We start from the raw sequence: 22,908 nt of genomic DNA on the forward strand, positions 1-22,908 counted from the left end.
GCTGGCTGAGCTACCGCCCCAGATTCTAGAGCCCATGGATTCCGGAAAAGTTACAAGCTGACCTGTCTGGCTCTTCACACTTCTATCACTCAGAGCATCCCTTTCCAGGGTTGAGTTTGGAGCGTCTAGGTTTGGTGAGAATGAACAGGGCCACTTCTGACCCTCCTGGTCAGCTCACACGCAGCTGGCTCCCAATCCCAAACCCAGAGCCCTTCAAAGCCCAGGGAAGGCTCAGAGTAAAGCCTGGTGGAAGACGGGGCATGACTGGGTTGGTGTCCTGGGTCTGGGCAGTCCTAAGGGCAGCCCCAGAACTGCCTTCCTAGCCCCAAAGACTGGGGGCTCTACATGGGAAGTGGCATACAGTAGGCACTTGATAAATGCTTATGGAAAGAAGGTTTGGAGAGATCTGGTGTTCCCAATCCCTGGGTAGGTCCAGGTCAAAGCTGCAAGGGGCTTCTGCCTGGGGGGACCCCACACCAGAGGTGATGGAAGCGATGATACTCATGGGCCTCGGGACTCCTCGGGGGGTCTAGAGCCCTGGCCATCCAGGCAATGCTTGTGGTCACCGCCAGGCAGCTGTCCTGGGAGAAGCCTCTGGAAGTCCCTGGAGGCGGCCCTCCCCTGGCATGCCCCCAACCCTGACGCCATGGAGATACCTTAGGAGCCCCACCACCCGCAGTGAGATAATAATGACCATAATGAGAACAGTCACCCACACATGTGCACAGCGCTTTACAGGTTACAAAGTGTTTCACATACATCATCTCATCAATTCCTCACAACAGCCCTGTGAGGTAGGCAGGGCGGGGAGTAGCGTTTCCGTTTATACAGATGTGGAGACTGAGGCCCAGAGGGGGTCAATGACCTGTTTGAGGCCACACAGCAAGTCAGCAGCAAAGCTGGGACCAGAGTTAGGCCTCGGCCCCTGGCTCTCTCCACTGACTGTGCTGTCCTTCAGGAGGACCCCAGCCCCTGTCCAGAGTCTCAGCCACACTCAAGCCAGGCCCGCCCCCCCTGGCAGTAGTGCTGCCTGGCAGCTCAGCAGACAGGCCCTCACCCCCACTGGGCAGCCCTGTCCCCTCCACCCGCTCTCCGCCAACAGCCAGCCCAGAGCTGGGCCCAGACCCCCCACCCAACCTTCTCCTGGCGACTGCCCTGGCCGGGTGGGCAGGCAAGTGGGGCTGGAACCTCCTCCCCTGTTTTCCTGAGTGATCCCTCCCCACAGGGGAAGAGAAGAGAAAGGAGGAAGAGGAGGAAGGGAAAAACAAGAAACTGAGTTGGAAGAGGGCCCTGGAGCAATCAGGACGTCAAAAGTTTGCATTCCGACTAGCTATAGGAAATAGTTTTTTTTTCTCTTTTTATTATTTCAAGTTTTCATAAAAATCCATAATTACTGAAACCCAAGTTACAGAGGAAGTTCGTAACTTTTTTATTGAATTATTGACTGTGCCGTGTCAGCTTCCGACTCCAGTCTGTCAACGTGTGCCCCTGTGCAGGTGGGGTCCCCAGGCCTGGACTTCTGAGGTCCTGGTAGAAAGAGGGCAGGCGGTGAGGGCCAGCGGGGGCAGCAGGGGACGGCGTGGGAGGGAGAAAAGAGTGTGTGTGGAGGGGCTGGGAGGAGGTGGGAAGGACTGGAGAGCGAGCGGACGGCGGCCAGGTCCCTTCCCCTGCCCAGCACGCCCCAGGGTCCCCGCCCCCCGCCCCGGCCTCATATCATCTTCATATTGAACTTGCGAGGTGCATCAGCAGAGCTGATGCCTGCGTCCGACTTGCGGGGCACATACTCAATCTCGATGTTGTGCTTGGTGTTGCCCTTGCCCCGGCTCCAAAGAAACAGCAGCACCAGACAGAAGAGGACGACGCCCAAGAAAGAGATGAAGCCCATGGTGGTGGCGATGATGAGGGTCTTGATGTCGAAGGGGAAAGGCACGGTGGCGCGGGTGCTGTTGGCCTCTCCCTCGCCCGGCTGGTTGGAGATGAAGGCGAAGGTCTTGTTGGGCTGATGGGGCCAGTCGGGCGAGTAGCTGCGCACGTGCAGGTGGGCAGGCATGGAATCGTTGCCGCCCGCGTTGGCCGCGATGCACAGGTAAGTGCCGTTGTCCTGTACCTGGGCGTAGCGCACCTCCAGCGTGCCATCGGGGAAGACCGTGAGCCGCCCGTTGCTCTTGGCCGAGACCAGGTGCTTGCGGGGCGAGAGCCAGAGGATGGCGGGCGGCGGGTCGCCATCCGCCCGGCACACGAACTGCACTGTGTGGCCCTCATCCACAAACACCTGCTGGGCCTTGCGGTCCCGGATGCGGGCACGGCGGCAGGTGAAGTAGTTGGGCAGGAGCACATCAGGGAAGTCCTTGAACTCCTTGCCCTGGACGAACTCGGGCGTGGCACACGTGGGCTGCTGCCGGTTGAAGTTGAGCCGCCAGCGGCGCCGGAACACCCACAGGAGCCGGCAGTCGCAGGCCAGCGGGTTGGAGTCCAGGATGAGCGTCTCCAGGTTGCCCACCGAGTGGAAGGCCGACTCCTCCAGTGTGGTCAGCTGGTTGCCGGAGACATTGAGCACGCGCAGGTAGTTGAGGCCGCGGAAGGCGTAGGGCTCCACCACGGCCAGCTGCCCACCCACCAGCTGGATCTCCTGCAGCCTTAGCAGCTCATGCAACATGGAGCCCTCAATGGTGCTGATGGGGTTGTAGGAGAGGTTGAGGAAGCGGAGATAGACCAGGTGGCGCACCGCCAGGTAGGGCACAGCGGTCAGGTTGCAGTGCGTGATCGACAGGGACGTCAGGTTGAGGCCGTAGAGACAGTTGGCAGTCATGGTGTCCAAGTAGGGCCAGTGAGAGATCTCCAAGACCTTGAGCCGGTACAACCTCTTGAAGGAATAGTCCCGGATGGCATTGATGTTGAGGTGCCGGAGCCGCAGGACGATGAGACCGTGCAGGTGGGACAGCGCCTCGGTGGGGATGGAGGTCAGGTTGCATTTCTCCAGCGTCAGCTGCTCCAGGCTGTTGAGGCCGCTGAAGGCTCGGTGGGAGATGTAGACGAGGTCGTTGTCGCCGACTTCCAGTGACTTGAGGTTGTACAGGTCCTGGAACATGTAGTCCAGCAGGATGACGATCTTGTTCTCGCTGATGTCCAGCTTGGTCAGGTTACTGAGGCCGGTGAAGACGCCCAGGGGGATGAGCTTCAGGCGGTTGCTGCGGAGCCCCAGCGTCCGGAGGTTGAAGAGGTTGTTGAAGGCGCCAGGCTCCACGGCGCTCACGATGTTCTCATTGAGCTCCAGCTCCTCCAGGTGCGGGAAGCTGGCAAACTCGTCCTGGTTGAGCGTTTTGATGCGGTTCTTGCCCAGGTCCAGCAGGCGGGTCTCAGTGGGGATGCCCTCAGGCACCGCCACAAAGCGCTTGCGGTGGCAGAGCACTGCACGGTCCTGGGCGGAGCACTCGCAGCGGGGCGGGCAGCCTGTGGCTGAGCCTGACAGCACCGAGCCCAGCACCAGCAGGAGGATGGGCTGCCAGCAGGCCAGGAGGGGGCTGGGCATGCTCCTCACGCCCCCCGCCAGCATCCTCTCGCTCACCTGTGGCCAGGAGCAAGCACAGGACAGAGGGGGCGGTTAGAGGGCAGTGTCTGCTGGACCCCCGCCCAGAGCCCTCTGTGCCCTCTGCCCTCCTGCCCTGTCAGGATGTCCCTGACACAGAGAGAGAGGCAGGGGTCCAGAGTGGCATATGACACCTGCCTGGGACCCCACAGTGAGGTCCAGATGCCCAGGCCAGAGGGCCTCCTGCCACCCCACGCTGCTTCCTCCTTGCCCCTTACCCTACCCAGAGCCCTCCTGAAGGACCCTCCGGCATCCCTGGGATCCAGGGGGTTCATGGAAGGGCTAGGGTCACTTCAGATGAGCCTGGTGTTGGCACCCTAGGCTGCATCCACCTCCTTTCCATTTTACAGACAATGCAACTCCAGGCATGCACTTCACACCCCACCTGGCACCCTGAGCCTCAGCTTCCCCTGGTGTTCATCAGGGATAAAGCGAGACCTGTTGAGCTGCCCTCAGGGCTCACAGAGGGAATCAAAGGGGCTCAAAGGCTGAGGCCTCTAGGAATAGCCAGCAGAGGAGCACGTCTGGGCCCCAGCTTGCCAGGCAAGGGCTTCTGAGGCTGCTGGGGCCCACCCTCTCCGAACTTCAGCCTGAGCATCCCCAGGCACAGACACCACGGCTCCCTCCCCATCAACACTGTGCTGAGCTCGAAGCCCAAGAATCTTGGGCAACCAGCATACCCAGTGGTTCCAGCCAGTGTTTGTGAAACTGCTCCCCAGTGGGGTTTCTGGATCAGTGGAGGGTACCCCCTTCCAGAAAGCCAGGACCCAGCCGTAGTGCCTCCCTGGGGAATTTTTCCAACTCTACCCTTCCTCTGGGTCCCCATGGTGACCCACCCAGGCTCCTGAGCTCAGGCTCCTGCTATTCTTTCCTCCTGGAATGTCCCTTCCCCCGGTGTGTTGAAACCCCATCTTCAAGGCCATTGCTCTGAGAAGCTTTTTCTGATCCCCAGTTGGAAGTGTACTCCCCTTCAAAGACTCCCCCCAGGCTTCATCCGTCTGTCTCTCCGGCTTCCAATCACCCTCCTCCTAGTACCAGGGTTCTGTGCAGCTGCTGGTCCGATGGGGGAGCAGTCAGACCCCCACAGCCCAGGACGGCGCAGGCAGCCCTGGAGGTGCCGGTCCACACTGGGGCACTGGGGACGTGAGGCTTGTTACAGCTGGGCCCTGAGGCACGTGCAGGATTTGGGTGGTGATGACAAGGGAGACGGTGCCGGGATAGGGGTCCAACCTGAGTACAGGCTGCAGGTGGTGTGAGCAAGGGGTGTGCGGGAGCTCACCCCCTGATTACTCTCTCCTAGCCCGCATTCAGAGGCCACTTGCTCCCACTTCTGCTAGACTGCTCTTCCCTCCTCTATCTCTGTTCCACCCTATGGGAAACTGGCCCAGCAGGGTACTTAGGGGGCTGGGAGGACTCGTCTGGACTCCTTCAAACTCCAGAGGCTGGACCAGACGGTCTCTGGGGGCCGAGCTGAAGCCCTTCTACTGCTAGTGGGGTTGAAGATCCATCCCACCCAGCCTGGCACCCTTGGGGCTCTGCTGCCATCCACATAGCCCACACTCATGGCCCTGAGGGGGCCTCACTGTAGGAAGGGGATGCCCAAGCTGGGAAGGTCCCATCTCTCTGCCTCAGCTCAGGCCCTTCTCCCACCCCTTCAAGCTCCTCCCCACACCTGCACACAGCCTCCACTTCCAAAGCTACAGGTCTTATCATCTGCACTTCAACCCTTATGGCAACTGGGGCTCAGAGAGCTTGTGGCTGCCCAAGGACACCCAGCCAGTTGAGGAGGTGGATTTGGGACCAAGGCTCTGGTCTGTCGGACTTCAATGACAATGCTCCAGCGGTCTCCCAGGACTGACAGGCACTCCCTGGTTGTTGATCGACTAAGTGACTGATTAACTAGAGAGGGCTCCTGGTGTCACTGACATGTTATAGAATCTGCAAGGTTTTGTTATTCCCAAGGGCTCTGTCCACCACCACCCCCCCTTCCCCTCAGCCCCTCTCATCCTCTCTCCAGAGTTTTCTGTGGTTTGGCCTCCCCCACCCCACCCTCATCAGGCCATTTTCCACAAGTCACACACGCTCCAGTGACCCACCAGAAAAGCAAACATCCTGACAGGCAATCAATAAGTAATTGGGATGGCAGCTGGGGCTGGCGTGGGTGTGAGCTTGGGGACCGGGAGAGGTAAATAGGACTTTTAGTACCCAGCTCACCACTGCACTGAGGCGTGGGGTAGGCTGATGGAGAGGGTGCTAAGGAATGAGAGAGGGGATAGCGAGTGCACAGGCTACCTTGAGATGTCAGTAAGACCCTCATACAGACAAGAATCTGGCATATGAAGACTCCACCCCCTTGTCTCAACCTACCCATCTACCTCCTCTCCCACCATTCCCCCCAGGGAAAACACCCAGGTATCCCAGCCTTGTCCTGCACATTCCTGGCTCTAAACCATCTCCTTTTGGAGATCTCTTCCAGCCTCACTGCCCCAGCAGCCTTTGTGACCATCCATCCCAAAGGCCATCTCCTCCATGAGGCCACCCCTGATCTACTCAGTCAGAAATCATCTCTTGCCCACAACTCTGAAGTACCTTAGATTTATTAGTAATGACATTATGTAACTGATGTATAGCACATCTCATTCTAAAAATGATTTGAGCCAATGACCAGAAAAATTATGTTACAAGATGATAAGAAGATAAAGCTAAAGAAGGCAAGCCACTCAAGAAAGAAGGTCACAAAATCCTATATAATGATTAAAGGTGAGAGCTTCCTAGTGACCTGAGCAAAGAGGGAAATGTGCTCCAAAGCCTCAGCATTTGGCGCCTCGCCTGTGTCGTAGTATGTTTAATCCTGGGTCAAACTCCCATGGGTACATTTCTCTCACCTGCTAGAGAGTGAGGTGCCTGAGGGCAGATGATGTGTCTGCAGCCTCAGACCAAGGTGTGGCACAGAAAAGACTCAACTGAATGTTCTTTGAAAGGAAGTGTGTGTGCATGAGGGAGTTTTTGCAGGGGCTGAAGTCACTCTGATGAAGCTGGCTCTGGAGCAGGCCCACTGAGCAAAGAGAGACCTGGGGGATTCAAATATGTTGATAGAAATGCTGGTCGGCATTGCCCTGTGTGGCAGGCCTGGCAGTTAGACCCCCAGAGCAATGGGCCATACTCCACGGGACCAGGATAGCTCCAGAAGGGCACATCCTCTGAATTGCCTTTTACATGTGACTGTCCTGAAAGATGGGGAAACTGAGGCCTAGAGGGGCTAACATGGCTTCCCAAGCTGGTACAGCACACTGGGCCTGGTCTCCAGGTCTAACACCCCCATAGGGTCCCTGTCATCTAGGGATACTGGTAGGGTTGTGTCTGACGGGGTCACCAAAACTGCTGAGTGAGCAACGTGCTGCTCCCGCCCTCCTGGCACCATTAATCCCGCTGGTTACCCCTGCAATGGCCAAGGAGAAGTGTTCTATGCATTTTAATCAGTGTTTTATTTTGGATCCTTGCCCGCTGAAGGGCTTCCCACAAGGGCAAGAGTTTAAAAATTGGACCAATAAATACAAAGGAAATGAACATCGAAGGCTGGCAGGTGGGCAGGCAGAGGAGAGCCGTGCCCGGGCCACAGCATACAGAGCCGACAGCAGCCTGCGTCCTCCCAACCCCAGAGCGGTGGGAGCAGCCGAGCCATCAGACCTGCACTGCAGACGGCCACCTGCCACCATCACACCCTCACTCACGTAGTGGGGCAGATACAGCCTGGCTCACTTGCTCCCCACACCAGCCACTCCACTGTGTGCCCCTCAAGGACGCCTGCCCTCCCTGCCCTTTCCCCCGCTGTGCAGGGAGGGGCTGATTCCAGGGTCCCTGAGGGAACCCACACAGAAACTGGATCTTCCCCAGCTAGAAAGTCAACATCCTCAAACCTGCTTAAGGGATGAAGGCGAGTAAGGGCTCAGGCCCCAAACTGTAGTTTTACTGGGACTGTAAGGATCTGAGGTTGGCATCCCCAGCTGGGGCCTTACATTGGGGCTGTCCCTCGGGGTTCAGGGTTAAAGAGTATAACTGGTGGAGACAGAAGGGGCATGGGATCATCCATGGATGGACTTGGAGAACCCTAAGGGAGGTCAGGGGTCATTCTCTCTCCTAAGGCAGCATCTGGAGGCCCCTGGGGGAAGGGGCATGCCTCTACCACGCACCCAGCCTGGCCCGTACAAACTGGTCAGACGCCTGCACTGAGGGAAGGGTTGGGACTAGCATCTTCAGACCACTTGCTGCAGGCCAGGTTTTAGGCTTTATACACACAGTCTTAGAAACCCTCACCCAGCATTCAGAGATATTTCCTACCCATTTTACAGATGAGAAAAGCTGAGGTTTCCAAAAGGAAATTCCTTTGCCTTTAGGCCTAGGCTACAAAGCTAGGAAACAGCAGAGCTCCGTTCCTCCTGGTCAGGCTGCCTGCCCCAAGAGCTACCACAAGTGGAGCAGGACTTCTTTCAGACACACAGGCCAGTTCAGAGCCAGAGGAGGGGCAGGCGTGTCGCGGCAGCGCTAGGGTAAGGCCCCCAGGGCTAAGGGAAGGCACTAGTCCTTAGGTAGCTGCATGTAGGTAACTTGCCCCCTAAATGACAAAAGCTTTTCCCCAACTGTCAGAAAACTGTATGTTGAACACACTGAATTTTTTCAGTGTTTTCCCACCATACCATTCTCCTTTGCCTGCTGCCACTGTCTATGCTAGAATCTCACCTAATTTGGGGTCGGCTGCAGCACAGGATGGACGGTTCAGTTACTTTTGGTTTACAGTATCAATATTTCATGGTGTTCCCACTCAGTGTTCCTCAGGGACCGCAGGGATCCCCAGTACACACAGGCATGAGATCCCTGGCATGGAGGCGCCCACTGCCATCCCCGGGCCCGTGGCCCCCTGGGTTCCCAGCCTGGCTGTGTGACCTGGGGCAACTGTGACAGGCTGCTTCTTCACTGGGAAATGAGGCTGTTATGCAAGATCTCATCTTGTCCTGACACCCTACATTCCTAAGACCGGGTCTGCAACAGGAAGGAAGGAGGAGGGAGGGCAGACTTGGGATGGGGGACTGAGGGCTTCACAGAGTCTGCCTCGGGCCCCGCCCAGCTCTACTACCCTTTCCTACTGATTGTCGAAAGCCCTGGGCCTGTTAGCACATCCTGTTCCCGCCACCACCCCTTGAGGTGGGTTGATTACTCGGAAAGGTGAAGGGACTTACGCTGTGTCACCAAAGATTGCAAGCAAGGCAAGGTCTAGATTCTTCATGACTTGCCCTGTCCCCAAGTTCCTGCCTGTCTGAAGTCCCTTCTCTGCTTTCAGCTCCAGGGCACAGAGCAGCTGGATCCATTTCATGAAATGATAAAGCACGTTCGTGATAAGAGTACCTGTTCAGAGGCAGCTGTGGCCACGTGGCTGAAAGTAGGGTAATGGGGGGGTGGAGTGAGGCCTGTCTAGAAAGCCCCGATGGTCGCTCCATCCCGGGGCCTTTCTCCCACAGCGATGGTCGACCCATGCCTGGAGATCTCCCACTCAGCCTTCAGAATCCAGCTCAAGGGTCTTCTACCCCAAGCCGCTCTTTGCAAGTCCCCAGGAAGAAGGGATCACCTCCTGGGGGTCCCTCTGGATCTTGGGTGTCCCTCCGCCAAGCACTGCTGGTGTGTTTACCTCTCTCCCTTCCTCCCTCTGTTAGAGCCTCTGCTGCCTCCCCTTCTGTGGCCCCCAGATTGAGAGCCCCAAGTACAGGGCTGGGGCTGCTATAGTTCAGCACCGCCAGGCCCAGCTTCAAGGGGCAGAGAGCCCCGACACACAGCTGCTGGGACAGCGCCCCAGAACAGCTCTTGACTCCTGGTCTAAGCTCTTTACAGAGGCTTCAAGGAGGAGGAGGAGGTGTCATGTGGGCTCAGGCTGAACTACAGATACATTTCCACCGGCCAAGTCAGGGGCGGGAGGGGCAGCATTTCAACCAAGAGAACAGTGCGGGCAAAGGTGTGCAGGGTGGAGGTGACTCGCGTCCGGGAACATTTGAGAGCATCCAGGGGCTCCTAATTGCTTCTCTCCTACCCCAAATCCTGACCCGGGTCCCTGGACTCCTTTTAAAGATCCTCCATTCTGGCTTTCCCGGGCTAATCCCTGCTGAGGTGTGAATGGCTGATAATGGCTTAAGGTGTGAGCTGCTAATGGGGGAAACTTGGTCTTCCCTGGTCAGTCTGATCCAGCAGGGCTACGCTGAGAGCCTGGGGAAGGGCAGGGGCTGCCCCCTGGCACACGGGGAGGGGGTATGGGGGCAAAGGAAACCCTGGGAGGAGGGGTTAGCACCAGGTTGAGCTCTGGCAGGATAAATCCAGACCGACTGTGGCCCGCAGGCAGGCAGCTGGGCCGCGTCCGTCCGTCTGTCTCCTCCTGGGCAGGTCTGCCTGCCTTTGCCTGCCCTCTCCTTCTCCCTTCTCCTCCTCCTTCATCCGCCCCCAACGGGGAGAGAAAAATCAACCTGAAAGAAAATTGAGGTCATGTCCTTTGTCGTGTATAATTCTTTATTTTCCTCTTGCTCTTGGTTCTAGCAAAGAGTTGCCGGGCCCCCGGGGTGTGTGTGTGTGACGTTTGTGAGCAGGCAGCCATGTGTGGCCTATGTGGGTGTGTGTGCCTGCTGTCCCTCCTCCTGCCACTGCCACTCCCTGCACCCACCCTCACCCCCGGCCACTGCCATCAGCCCCATCTCTTAGGTGCACTTGGAAGCTCAGTCCTCTCCCAAAGGTGCTCCCCTGGCCTCTCAGCCATGGCCGGGCTGGAGGGCGCTGGCTGGGTGCAGTGTGCCTGCCTGTTTGCTAGGGCGGCTGCCGCTGTGTGGCCCTGGGCAAGCACCCGTGCCCCCTGCACCTAAGGGAGGGGCGCCCCTGCCCACCCCACCGCCTACCCCACTGAGCACAGCTGATCTCAGGAGCTGACAGCTTTCCAGCCAGTTCGCAGCCCCAGGCCATTTGTGGGATAAATTATGAATTTTAATTGGCAAAGCATCTTAGTGTTTAAAGGCTTCTATGTATAGGCTTCGCCCTCTAGGAGCTGCTGGCTCGCTGCGGAGGAGCAAGGGTGGGGCAAGGCCTAGAGAAGGCTACTTCTGAGTGGGCAAAGGGCACTGGGCTCTGGCCAGGGCACCCTGCCCTGCTGTGTGACCTTGGGTGAGTCCTGGACCACTCTGGACCCTGCTGCCCTTCCACACGGTTGTTCTGAGGTGAGAGGCCAGTGGGGAAGCTAGGAGCCGGCGTGGGGGAGGCAGGAGGGAGCCACTGGCTCTGGGAAGCTTCCTTGTTGTCTGCTGTGGGCCTGCCTGAGCAGACAGCACTCCTAGTTGGATTGGTGCTGTCCCAGAATTGAGGAGGGGTACACAAGCACCCATGTGGTGACCTGACGGGTCTCAAGGAAAGTGATGGTCCTGCACCCCCATACCTCCCTTCCCATCTCTCTCCAGGTCTGAGATGCCAACCCAGGCCCTCGGGGACAGGAAGATGCCCCCGAAGGACTCTGACCCCATCCACCGCCCAGGCCAGGGGCCCCTTGGGAGGTGCCTAGCAGACATGCCTGCTTCATCTCCCCTCAGCCCCCCTCTTTCTGGGGCACCCAGGGCCCTCTCCCAGTTGGTCCAGCCCTCAGGCTCCTCTACCTTGGGAACAGCTCAGGCTGGCCCATTTCAGACTTTGGAGGCCTGAAAACCAGCCAATCCCCACCTGGGAGGGTCACAAGCCTTGGGCTTGGGAGAGGGGCGAGGTCACAGCCTCAGAAACCCAAGGTGGATACGGGGGAGCTGAGGGGAGTGGTGGATCTAATGTGGGATTTGAAGGCCAGAGACCTAATAAATATAATGATGATGATGATGATGATTGGAAAAACCCTAACAGAGGACTTTTGGTGTGCCGGCATTATTCTAAGTACTTTACATATAAAAATTAATTTAACCTCACCACAACCTGTTGAGGTAGGTCCTGTTGTTGTTCCCACTGTGCAGATGGAAAAGACAGAAGCACAAGGAGGTTCTGTAATTTGCTCAAGGTCACAAAGAGGTTCTGTAACTTGCTCAAGGTCACAAAGCTAGCATGATATGAACTCAACAGGCACAACTGATGCCATCACCTGACTGTGCATTCATGAGAAGCCCAAACTTGGGACGGCCCTGGCATCTCTGCAAATCTCTAAGGTGTGTCCCAAGGCAGAGGGTATAAAGGGTCCAGTGCACGACCACAGGGTAGAACCAAAGACCCACGTGTGGAGTCATAGAGGAGGCCTATTCAGCTCAGTACGAGGAATCAAATGGAAGATCAGACGGCTCAGGATAGAAGATGTACCTTGGTAGATAATGAGTGAGCAGGCTGTCATGAGAGATATGCAAGCAGAGACCGTGGATCAGGGACACTGCAGGAAGACTCCTCTGCTGGGTCCACACCTCAGCGGCCCCTCTTAGCTCTGAGATACCCCCATCTTGCACCCCAGTAAAGGGAGTTGACATGGCCAGCCCCCCAACTGCATCTGCAACCCTGTGCTGGGCCAGACAGAGGAAGCATGCTGGCCAGGCCCCCACCCCCTCTTGGAGCCATGAGCCGGTTCTCTGCAGAGGGAAGCAGAGGAGGTGGCAGAGAGAGATTAATTCCCTGAAATGGGAAAAAAAAAGAAAAACACACACACACCACACACCCTAATAACATGTAATAAGAGGTTGGAGACAAGGAACAATGCCCTGGTAATGTCACCCTGGTGGCAATCAATTTGGGTGTCACATGAAATAGGCCTAATTATTCCTCCAGCCCCGTCGCTCATCTCTAACCAGCTCCAGGGGCCCAGGCCCGGGCGGGGAAAGCGGTGTAGAAGCAATTGTTGGTGCACCAGGCTGGCAGAGGGAGCCGCTCCAGATTAGCTTGCCAGCACCAGGTTTCTCAGCCCCTGAGGGTAGGCAGGGGCTTGAGGGCCTTGCAAATGCCCAGGAGCCACCTTGCTCAGCCATCCCTCACTTACTCAGTGGGCAAGGGAAATCAGGGAGGACTCCCCAAGGAGGTGGGAAAGAAGGAGGAGCGAACATACATATGTTCATCATTGTTCATTCCCCAGGTCACCAAACTCTTAGCACTCACCAAGGCCAAGCCCCACACCAGGTGCCAGGGGTTTATCGGGGGCTGTGCATTATTAAAATAATGAAGCAAAGTCTCCTTCTACCTCCCAAGCTAGGACCACCCCTGCCCATCCTGTGGGTGAACACAGAGCCACTAGGATTCCTTTGGCTCTAAGTGTGCAGGGACTTAAGCTCTCCTTGCTCCTCCTTCATTCCCACTTCACTGGGGAGAACTGCCTGACTGCTCTTGCCCATCCCTGACCCGCTTGCCCAGGGTTTATACAGACAGCACCTCAACACCTGGGGAAACTGAGGTGCAAAGGGAATGATTGCTTAGTGAGCACCCATTACACACTGGCTGCTGCTGCCTATCTCAACCCCCATTTCATACACCAGAAACTGTGAATTTCGGATATGCAAATCAAGGCCGTAATATAAGATCATTTTACACTCATTCAATCAGTAAAAGTCAAGATGTCTGAACATACCGAGTGTGGGTGCGGGTGGGGAATAATGGGGATACTCATCTCCTGCTGGGGGAAGCATAAACGGTCCAACCAATTTGGAAAACACTGTGGCACATTTCCTAGTAAAGCTGAATATGAATATGACCTACGGCAATTCCGCTCCTAGCTGTGTGCCCCAGAGATGCTCTGCCTGTTGTCTCAGGGGAAGAGACAAGAAAGTTCACCGCAGCACTGTTTGTAAGAGTAAAAAGGGAAACAACTCACATGCCCATTAATAGAAGAATAAATACACTGTTTATGTTCAAACAACAGAACATTATGCATCAGTGAAAATGAATGAACTACATTTATCATTATTTGTAACAATATAGATGAAACTTAGGCATATGGTGTTGAAGAAAAAAGGCAAATTCCAGAGGACTGCACAGTTTCATGTTCCTTTTACAAAGTTCAAAACTAACTAAAACTGAACAATTTCTCTATATTAAAATGTGATTTTTAAAAGGCAAGGGAATACTAAATAGATAATTTAGGGTAGTGGCTGCCAAGGGATGGGGTGAGAAGAAACACATGGGAAGATGCATATCGTTATTAAAGTGCTAGTGTTCAGGTTGGGGAGTAGGGTCATGGTGTTCATTATATTAGTAGTCGTAGTAGTAGTAATACTAACTACATTAATTAATTAACAGGCCATGCCTGGACCGGTGAGCAAGAGTCGCAGACCAGAGCTCAGGAAGAAGGCATTCTAGACTGAGCCCCATGCTTGTAAGCTGGGGTCTTTGGGCAAGTTGTTCTACCTCTCTGGCTCTCAGTTTTCTCAGCTATAAAATCAAATCTCTGTACCACCTACAAGGCTAAGATTGAGAGCACATCACTGATACAAACTATGAGTAGCTAGCAGTTCTGGAGAGTTTACTGTGTACCAGGCACTGTTCTAACTGCCTTGCATACATGAACACACTTAGTCTTCATAATGGCCCTCTGTTATCCTCACTTTACGGATAAGGAGACTGAGGTCCAAAAGATTAAGTTACTTGCCCACAGTCACAGAGCTAGGCAGTGTGGAGCTGAGATTTGAACCCAGGCATCTGGCTCCAGGTACCACACTCAACAACCTCACTATAAAATGACACAAAAGGAACTGAACACAGGAGGAGGGGACTGTTGTCAGAACAGCTCTACTGGGTCCACAGAGCCCAAGAATATTCATTCATTCATTCAACACATAAATGAAGGTCAGCATCCCTCAAATGCATTTGGAAATGAACTTGCCTTCCCACTGTCTTTCTACAAAACAACTGTCCCTGATTCTGGAATCCTGCTTTCTGTGTCTCTGCCAAGTCTTTTACTGCCTCAAGAGATACCCAGTCTCTCTCTCTTCCTGGAGGACCCCTGACTGCCGCAGCCCCCAGGAGCAAATCCCAACCTTCTCTGAGTACTAGTGTGTGCTACTGAATACCCTGCCTTGGCTCTCCCCAACCCCTGCCTGGGGCATCCTTGACACCACCTACCTCTGTCCATCCATTACAGGCTGAAGACACTGTGTTCCTTCCAGGTAGTTTTTGCTACCAGAATCAGCTGCTCCCTGGTGCCTCCCAGCATCTTTCTTATCCCCAAGGCCAGGCAGGGGAGCCCAGGGGATGGGTCCAGGATTGCCCCGGGTGTTCAAGGCAATCCATGGGGGCCATGCGAGGGCCTAGCCCAGAGCAGAGCAGGCAGCTCAGCCAGGATGTGTAGAATAAATGCATGAATGAATTGGCTGGTACAATATTAGGTGCAAACCAGGCACCGTAGGTGCGTGGAGGAGGAGGGTCAGTGACGTGGAGCAGTCAGGGAGGCTTCCTAGAGGAGGGGCCAGGAGAAGAGAAGACCTTCTGGGTAGGTCTTCTCACAGCTAGACCAAGAGACCCCAGCCAGCAAAACCGAGGCTCTCACTCTGAAACCACCACCACCTACAGCCTCCCCTCCCTGGCCCTTCCCTAGTCCCACAGGACCCACTTCCTCAACCCTCCACCTGACACACTGCCTCATGCCTCCATGGGACCCTGTGCAAACCACTGCACTGCTTCATCTCTCAGCAGGAATGCATTTCTCCTACCTTCCAGACCCAATCATGATACTCTCACCATTTGCTTTGGTGGCACGTGGAGAGCAGTAACAGATGAGCCATCGCTGGTACCAGGGATCCTGTCTGGCTTTATGCTGACCAACCCTCAGAAGACTTTTTTTTTTCTTTTCTTTTTGATATCCCCCTGGAATTCTGGGTTTTAGAAAATAATATCTAGTATAGGAAAAATGGGTGCTCCGGGGCAGGGGATAGGGGAACTGATCTCTAGGAAGAAGACTACTGCAAGGGGTAGAGTGGTCTCTACAATGCCCTCAGCCCACAAGCCATGACAACTTAGCCTTGAGCACCCACCCATCCTCCCAAACCTGGCCCATTGGATTCGGGACCCATTCTAACTCCAGGCACTGGGGAGCACTGCAGCCCTGACCAAGCCCTACCCAAGGCCCGTCTCACACATAAACTGGCAGGGAGTGGGAGAAGGGGCAGAGACAACAAGAATACCAACAAGAATACCCGCCCTCGCCTTTGCTAAGCCTCCCTCCAGGAGGGGCAGCTGGGTGCTGCCAGGAGCCCCTATCTGGGTTCCGAGGAGTTCTTGGCCTCTCCCTTCTGTCACCTAATCCCCTGTCTCCTGCCTCAGGCCATGGGGAGAAAGCAGGACGGGCAGGCAAGCTGTCCCAGCAGACCAGGTGCTGGCATCTTCCCAAAGGTGTGAGGATTCTGAGCCCCTCCTGGCCTACACAAGGACAAAGGGTCTGGGAGCTGCTGACCCTCCCTTCCCTCACAGCACTCCTTGCTGGATGTGTGGAAGCCCCAGGCTCTCTGCCGCCTCAATGCCCCGGCTCATTGCTCCCTGGGCATGGGAGGCACCGGTGCTGGAGCCATTGGCGTAACGACCAGCAGGGCTGAGCCAGAGCCGGAGCCGCGGGCCAGGTTGGGCTGCACACCCTCCAGCTGCCCAAGCCGAGCAGAGGAGGACGGAGGGAGGGCTGGGCTGGCAGGAAAGGGGCTTGCCCAGATGGTACTGCCCCCACCTCAGGGCTTCCTGCACTCCCACCCCACCAGGGCAGAGCTGTTGCCATCCTCCCAGATGCCCCAACTCCCCCACCCCGACCCCAGGACCTCTGAGAACAAAGAGGAGGTGCCGATGCTGGCACAGCCAGGGCTGGATGGAGCTGGGCTGGGACCAGGGCAAGAGACAGGAGGGGACTGCCCACTGGGCCTGGCCCCACCCCTCCTCAAAGTGGGGTCCACCTGGAGGTGCCTGGGGAAGCAGGAAGCCCACAGCCCATCTTGCAGAGGTGGGGGGCCGAGAAGGAGACCCCTTCTTCTCAGCCGGTTCCTACCTCCCACCAGCTCTGCTTCGGAATGAAAAGTGGGGCAGGGGGAAGTGAGAAGCCAGGGCTGAAGACAAAGGGGAGGCCCCCCAATGGTTCCTGGGTCCTCCTCCACCCCAACTCCCTCTCCTCCACTCTCCTAGCCCCTATTTCCCCTTTCCTCCCTCTCACTGGGCAGGAGCTGGAAAGGGGCTGCCCCTTGTTAGGGGAGTCAGGTGGCGCCCAGCCCCGTGCCTGTGGAGAAACCTGGTCCCTGACCTGCATGCACCGGCTTGGGGGTGCCTGGTGCAGGCTAGGGCTGCCTGGGGGTGTCTGGGGTCTATGGAGAGAGGCAACCACCCAGTGCTGAGCAGGCGGCTTACCCTTCAGGGTGACCAATGCTCAGAATGGGAGGTGGGACAGAGGACGAGCAGGACTGGGACCCCTCCCCAGCTCCGGGGGGCCCAGCTAGACAACCTGAAATTTGTTGGGTGGGAGGGACGGGAAAGAAAAAACCTTCATTTCTGAGGCTTCGGGGGGGCGATCAGATCTGTGACCCCCAAAGCGGGTCTGGGTGACGCTGGGGTGCCCCACAGCCCCAAGATGGGCACAGCCCGGGCCGACGGCGGCCCCCAGGGGCGCTCGCCGTGGGGCTGCCCACTCGGGGCTGGGCCGCGGCCGCCGGGCTCACCTGCATTTCGGGCGCGCTGTCCGTCCGCTCCGCTCGGTCACCAATCGCATGTCTCCCCCGCCAGGGCCCCAGCCCCTGCCCAGCCCCCTCCTTCGTCTCCTCCTCCTTGTCCGACACCTCCGCCCGGCAGTCCGCGCGCCCTCGCGGGGCTAGCCGTCCGTCTGTCTGCCCCACGCGGGCGGGAGCCAAGCCGGAGCCGGGGCCGGGGCAAGGGCCGGGGAATGGGGAGGCGGGAGGCCGAGGCCCCGGCGGGCGGAGGGGCGGGTGCGCTCAGGACTAGCGACGCGGGCTCTACGAGCCTCGTTCTGCGCCCCGGGCCAGCCTGGAGCCGCCGCCGCCGCCGCCTCTGCCACTGGGGCCGGGGTCGAGGCCGGGCGCGCTCCGCAGCGGGGCCGGGGCCAGGGCTGAGGCCGGCGGGCAGCGGCCGCGCATGCTGCTCGGAGCCCCGCGTCGGGAGAGGAGCCGGAGCGGCGCGGGTGGGGACTCCGCGCGCTCCGGGACCGGGGCCGGGACCTGGACCCGCCGCCGCCGCCGCCGCCTGTGCTGTCGCCGGCCGCCCGCTCCGGCTCCCGCGCCGGCTCCCGCCCGGGCTCCGAGCTCTGCCGCGGCGCGGGGAGGGAGCGCGAGGAGCGAGCCAGGGAAGGAGGAGGGAGGGAGGGAGCGAGCGAGCGAGCTAGCGGCGGGAGCCGGGCGGGGGAGGAGAAGGCGCGGCCGCAAAACCGAGGGTGGGGGGGAGGAGGTAAGGTGGAGGACTCGGCTCCTTTCAGCGAAGGGGGCGAAGAGGGAGGAGCACCCCAACCACCGCCCTGCACGGATGGGGCAGCGAAACTGACAAAGGGGCGCGGGCTAGGGGCGTGCCAGCCTTGCGCGGGGGCCAGAGCCTCCGAGCTCCAGCCCCGCACACGACCGTGCTCCTCCGAGTCCCAGGCCAGCGCGGCCGCGGGGAGTCCGGTCTGCGGTCCTCCCTGGGGGTTTGTGCCCACCCTCGCGTGTGGCCACTTGCGTGTACATGTGAGCGCGTGTGTTCACACGTGTTAACTGGGGTCATTGCACACTGCCATGTGGACCGACACACGCACGTGAACCGGCAAGGCTCCCCACCGACCAGGGTTGTTTGGAGGACGGCGTGGGAAGGGTGAGGCCTGGAGCCGCGGTCAAACGCCTTGTCCCCTCTCCTCGGAATTGTCTGCGAATCCCTGGAGGGCCCACATCCTGGCGGCCTTGGAGCAGGTAGAGAGGGAAGCTCCGGGGACGCCGAAGAAGGCGCGCCAGCCCCGCGGCTCTACCCCAAGCGTGGTCTTGCGCCCTCTTTTGCAGCCTGGGTCCCCGCCCAGCCTGGCTTCCTGTCCAGCAGAGGGCAGCAGGCCGCTCTGGCCAGCTCTGGCCGCGGGCACTGCACCCAGAGACCAGTAGAGGGCAACGCAGAGCCTCAGTCTGGGCTTGACTGTCCCTCACCCCGCTCCCCAAGGGTCCAGGGGATCCTGAGTTGAGGCACGTACTCAGATAGGCCCAAGGAATGGGACCTCTCCTCAGATCCAGATCCTCCTTGACCTGCAGATACAGAGATTCGGCTGGTGGAGGTGTCTTGGCAAAGCCTGCAGAGTGGGCTACGACCCTCGGGACCTCACCTCCTTCCACTGTACACCCCCTTCCATCTCCTTGAAGCCAGATGCCCTTTAACACTAAGCTAGTTTGATTAGAATAACCATCAATGCTGACACCATCCCACATGCTCGCCCCTTCTCCACTGTTGAGAGTGCATCACATGAGCACATTAGGGGTAGGGGTCCCGGCAGGCAGAAAAGGAAGCTGAGGCTGGGGGGCACAGATGTGGGGGAGGAGACTGGCCCAAAGCCTTTCAGTCTCTGGGGCAGAAACGGGGAATCCTGCTCCCAGTGCCCTGACCCCCATGGAGCCTGTCTGACATTCACTGCAGTTACCTGGCTAGCATGGTGGGGCTGCCAGTCCTCCCCCCCCCCCGCCCTCCCTCCCCCACAGCACCATCTTCTCCACTGTTCAGCCTCACACACAGCCCAAAGAGTTGCACAGACCTTCTGTTCTAGCTCGACAGAGTTTGGGTACTTCTCAGTCTCACAGCCACACCACAGCTCTGAACAGTCACGCCTGGAGAACCATCTCCTGTCTCCTATGTCCATCCTCATCCTAGGCCTAGCTGGAGCCCCCTCCTAGTAAGTGAGGATGCTGTGCTGTGCACTCTGTGCGACCCTGGGAGAAGGCACTGTTGTTCCCCCTGTGACAGAGAGAAGGAACCCCAGGCTCAGAGAGGTTCTGTGATTTCCCTGTGGTCAAACAGCTAGTAAAGCCTGGAAAGGGAATTTGAATCGCCTTCCAGGGCCAATTCCAGCAGGGGGCAGGCTTGGCAGAGGGACTTACAAAAGCTGGGAGGGGAAGAGAGAAGGCGACACAGGAGTCCCCTTCGCTTCAATAGTCCAGCGCAGGCGGTTCCCCGGCCCCTCAACCCTGTGCCGCCTGGACCCCCATCCCAGGCTCCCCAGCTCCCCCACCCCGGCTGTTTGTGAGTTACCCGTGAGCTCCCGCCCTCCCGCGCCGCCTCCTCCCACCAGCCAGACAGGAATAGACGCTCTCTCGCTCCTGCGTAAAGGCTCCTCCAGGCACCCGGCGGGCGAGCAGACCCGCTGCGGGGCGGCGGCGGGGGCGGGGGCTATTCCTGGTGCGGCGGCTGACGCAGACACTGCACGGCCACGGCGTATCTCCGCCCCCGACTCACCTGCTCCCTGCCTCAGTGATCTCGACGGAGAAATGGGGGAGAGCCCACTGCTCCCACCCCCAACCCCCAGATGCTGGCTGAGGAAGTTGGCGTCCTGGGGTGAGGTCTTCTGGGGCCCACAATTGTCCCTCTGCACCTTGGAGGCAGCAGGGATGACCAAAGAGCTGTGTGTCTGGGAGGAATTGCCCCAGAGTCTTAGTTCTCCATGTGAACAGTATCCAAGCCATTTCCCCTTCCGTTTCTCTAAAAGAAATGACCCCTCCCAGCATTCCCTGTCTTATTTCACCAATGGAAACAATGGGGAAGGGAAGGCTTCGGGGGTGGGGGGGGGAAGAATTTGGAGAAAAGGCCTTTTTGAGGGTCCAGCCTGGGCCTGGTGAGAGTGCAGGTCCCTGGCCTTGTCACCAGAGACCCCATGAAAGGGGGGGGGTGTCACTGGGGACAGGTATCTTTCCACTACTGTCTGGTGGGGCAGTCCCCAACACAGCCCTCTCAGGGATCCCAGGGCCATGAAGAATGTGGAACATCAGAATGGCCCAGTCCAAGATTTCACTGGCACAACCTGGAGATCATAACCCTGGAGCTTCAGCTGAAGAAGGTTCACCCACACCTCCAAGCCTTTATCCTTACTGGTCCACCTGCTCGGCCTGTCCTCTCCCTGGTTCCCACCTGTGCTTCAAGACCAAACTAAGACCATTTGCATCTATTCCTGTCTCTCCTCCTCAGGCTGAAATGCCCTTAGAGGCAAGGGCCCAGTCTCCTCCCTCTCTGTCCTCAGACTAGGAGCTCCCAAGAGCAGGCCTGAGACAGCATGTTCCTGGCTTCAGGGTGAAAACTCAGCAAGTCCCAGTAAAGCAGGAATTGATGGCTGCAAGGAGTCAGTCTGCTACAGCCTGAGTGCTCACAGCAAAGCAGAGAAGCTGGGAATGGGTTTGTCTGGGGACTGTGGAGGAGGGGCAGGACCCTCCAACATTTATTTGGCTCCTACTGTAAGCCAGGATCTAAGCTATACTTTACATACTTCATCCCACTTCAAGATTGAGATTGCTATCCCCATTGTACAGATGAAAAAACTGAGGCTCTGGGAGGGCTGGTGACTTGCCCACGTTTACTCTGTGAAAGAGGTAGAGCTGGGCTTTGAAGCTCTGTGTGTGTCTGGTATCAGAGCACAAGCCCTGCTCTCCCCTACTGTGGGAGACTGAGGAGGCAGGGCCTAGTCCCCTGTGGCACAGTAAGGAATGGGTGGCACACACAGGCCTGCACGCGTGCCTGCTTTGCGCTGGTCCTGCCCGCTTGCATCCCAGCAGCTCTCAGGGTTTTACAGTGATGATTATTTCTGAAGGCACTTGAAATTAATGACAGCTCTAAAATGGCTGGGACAGTGGAGTCATTGCTGAGACCTCTAATTAGCAAGAAAAACGGAGACCAGGAGCCAGGGAGGCAGGTGGGGGCTGGGCAAGTGGTGCTGGGCATGGAGCAGGGTTGGGGAAGTGGGTTGGAGCTGGCATCCAGCTGGAGGTCTCTGTGGGGCAGGTGGAACCCATGTCCCACTTTATGCCACACATTTAATTCTGAGCACTCATTAATTTGCTGTGTCACCTTGGGGGGAGTCACTGCCCCTCCCTGGGTGAAAGTTTCCCCAGATACACAATAAGGGGTTGGCCTGGGGGTCTCTAAGTTCAGGGTTCTATGGGGAGAATAGGATGAAGCCGCAAGAGGGGGCTCCTTGAAAGACCCTGAGTCCCTAGGAGGCCGAAGCCCAGAAGCTGGGGGTCCTATAGCCTCCGGGAGCCACTGAAGAAGCCCTGCATAGCTCTCACAGCCCTCCATGTTGGGGTTGCTGAGGCTGCCGGTATAATGAAGTCCTAAAGACTCAGGCTGGAGTGAAGTGGATCAGGAAGTGGCAGAAAATCCATACGTCAGAGCCCCGTGCTGGTGCAGCTATGGAGGGGGCAAGGGATGGGGGGACACCTGAGGGGGCCGGCAGGAAAGTCCCCTGTAGGAGGCAGGCCTGGAGCTGTGGCCAGGCTTCAGGCCTTCCTGCTCCCTCTGAAGTCCTTCCCTAAGAGCCAGAAGGGACTCAGGGACTCCAGGGTCCCACCTAGGCATGTTACAGAGGGTCTGGCTTAGGTACCTAAAAGGGAAAGGACTTACTCAAGGTCATTTGTCCAGGTGCACCCTAGCTCTTGGTCTGCCACATCCTGCATGGGGCAACTGGCACAGGGAGGGGCACTGGGGGTCAGCTGAAGGGGACCTATTTGCACAGTGGCTGGCCCAGCTGGATGTGGAGATGTGCTGGTTGACATGGAGGGACACCCACTGTGGGTACAGGCTGAGGCCAAGACTCTAAGGGCAGGGGTGTGAAGAGCCCACCCTCACTTCCTTGGGGCATCCTCTTCCCTGGCAGCCCCCACTGCAGCCATGTCTTATTTATCATTAACAGCTTTAAGACCCTAGACCACTTCCTTGAATCCTTTCACCCACTCCCCTTCCAATGCAGGGCACTATGTGGCCCCCTCCCTCCAGAAGCCTGCTCGAAGCACCTCAGTCTCCTGCTCTGAGCTGGCCTGTGCATCCTTGGGCACCTCTCTAAGCCTCAGTTTCCTTCTCTGTAAGATGGGAATATCAGTAGAACGCATTTCATGGGGCTGGTGTGAGGATCTCATGACAATGTACAGTCATCCCTCCAGGACCCCCCACAGATACCAAAATCCACAGATGCTCAAGTCCCTTAAAGTCGGCCCTCTGAATCTGTGGATGTGGAAACTGGATACGAAGGACCAAAATGTATATCTACTACTTGATGCTGGGCCTGGCACACAGTAGGTGCTTGATAAATGTAGGTATTTTTATGGTTATTATACTTACTGTTATGGTTGCTCTCTGCCCTCTGACCCTGCAGCCCCTCCTCCGTAAAGACAGGG

At 57.6% G+C, this 22,908-nt stretch overlaps 1 protein-coding gene across 3 annotated transcripts in view; it reads right to left on the reverse strand.

Annotated features, from left to right (window-relative positions):
* Positions 1–741: 741 nt before the first annotated feature.
* The window catches only part of LINGO1 (leucine rich repeat and Ig domain containing 1), a 77,394-nt gene continuing 55,227 nt past the window's right edge, over positions 742–22,908 (reverse strand). Inside the window, exons 1-2 of one of the 3 annotated variants that reach the window (XM_036839496.1) lie at positions 17,236–17,550; positions 742–3,565 (exon numbers count right to left, since the gene is read on the reverse strand). In XM_036839496.1, the coding sequence (XP_036695391.1) occupies positions 1,709–3,565; positions 17,236–17,241 (1,863 nt within the window). In that variant the 5' untranslated portion in view covers positions 17,242–17,550 and the 3' untranslated portion in view covers positions 742–1,708. Of the gene's footprint in view, positions 3,566–8,820; positions 8,925–17,235; positions 17,551–22,908 lie in introns of those variants that run through there. The other 2 variants (XM_036839506.1, XM_036839515.1) reach the window with 2 other exon arrangements.

The sequence above is a fragment of the Balaenoptera musculus genome, chromosome 2 (assembly GCF_009873245.2).
Source record: "Balaenoptera musculus isolate JJ_BM4_2016_0621 chromosome 2, mBalMus1.pri.v3, whole genome shotgun sequence".
NCBI lineage: Eukaryota > Metazoa > Chordata > Mammalia > Artiodactyla > Balaenopteridae > Balaenoptera > Balaenoptera musculus.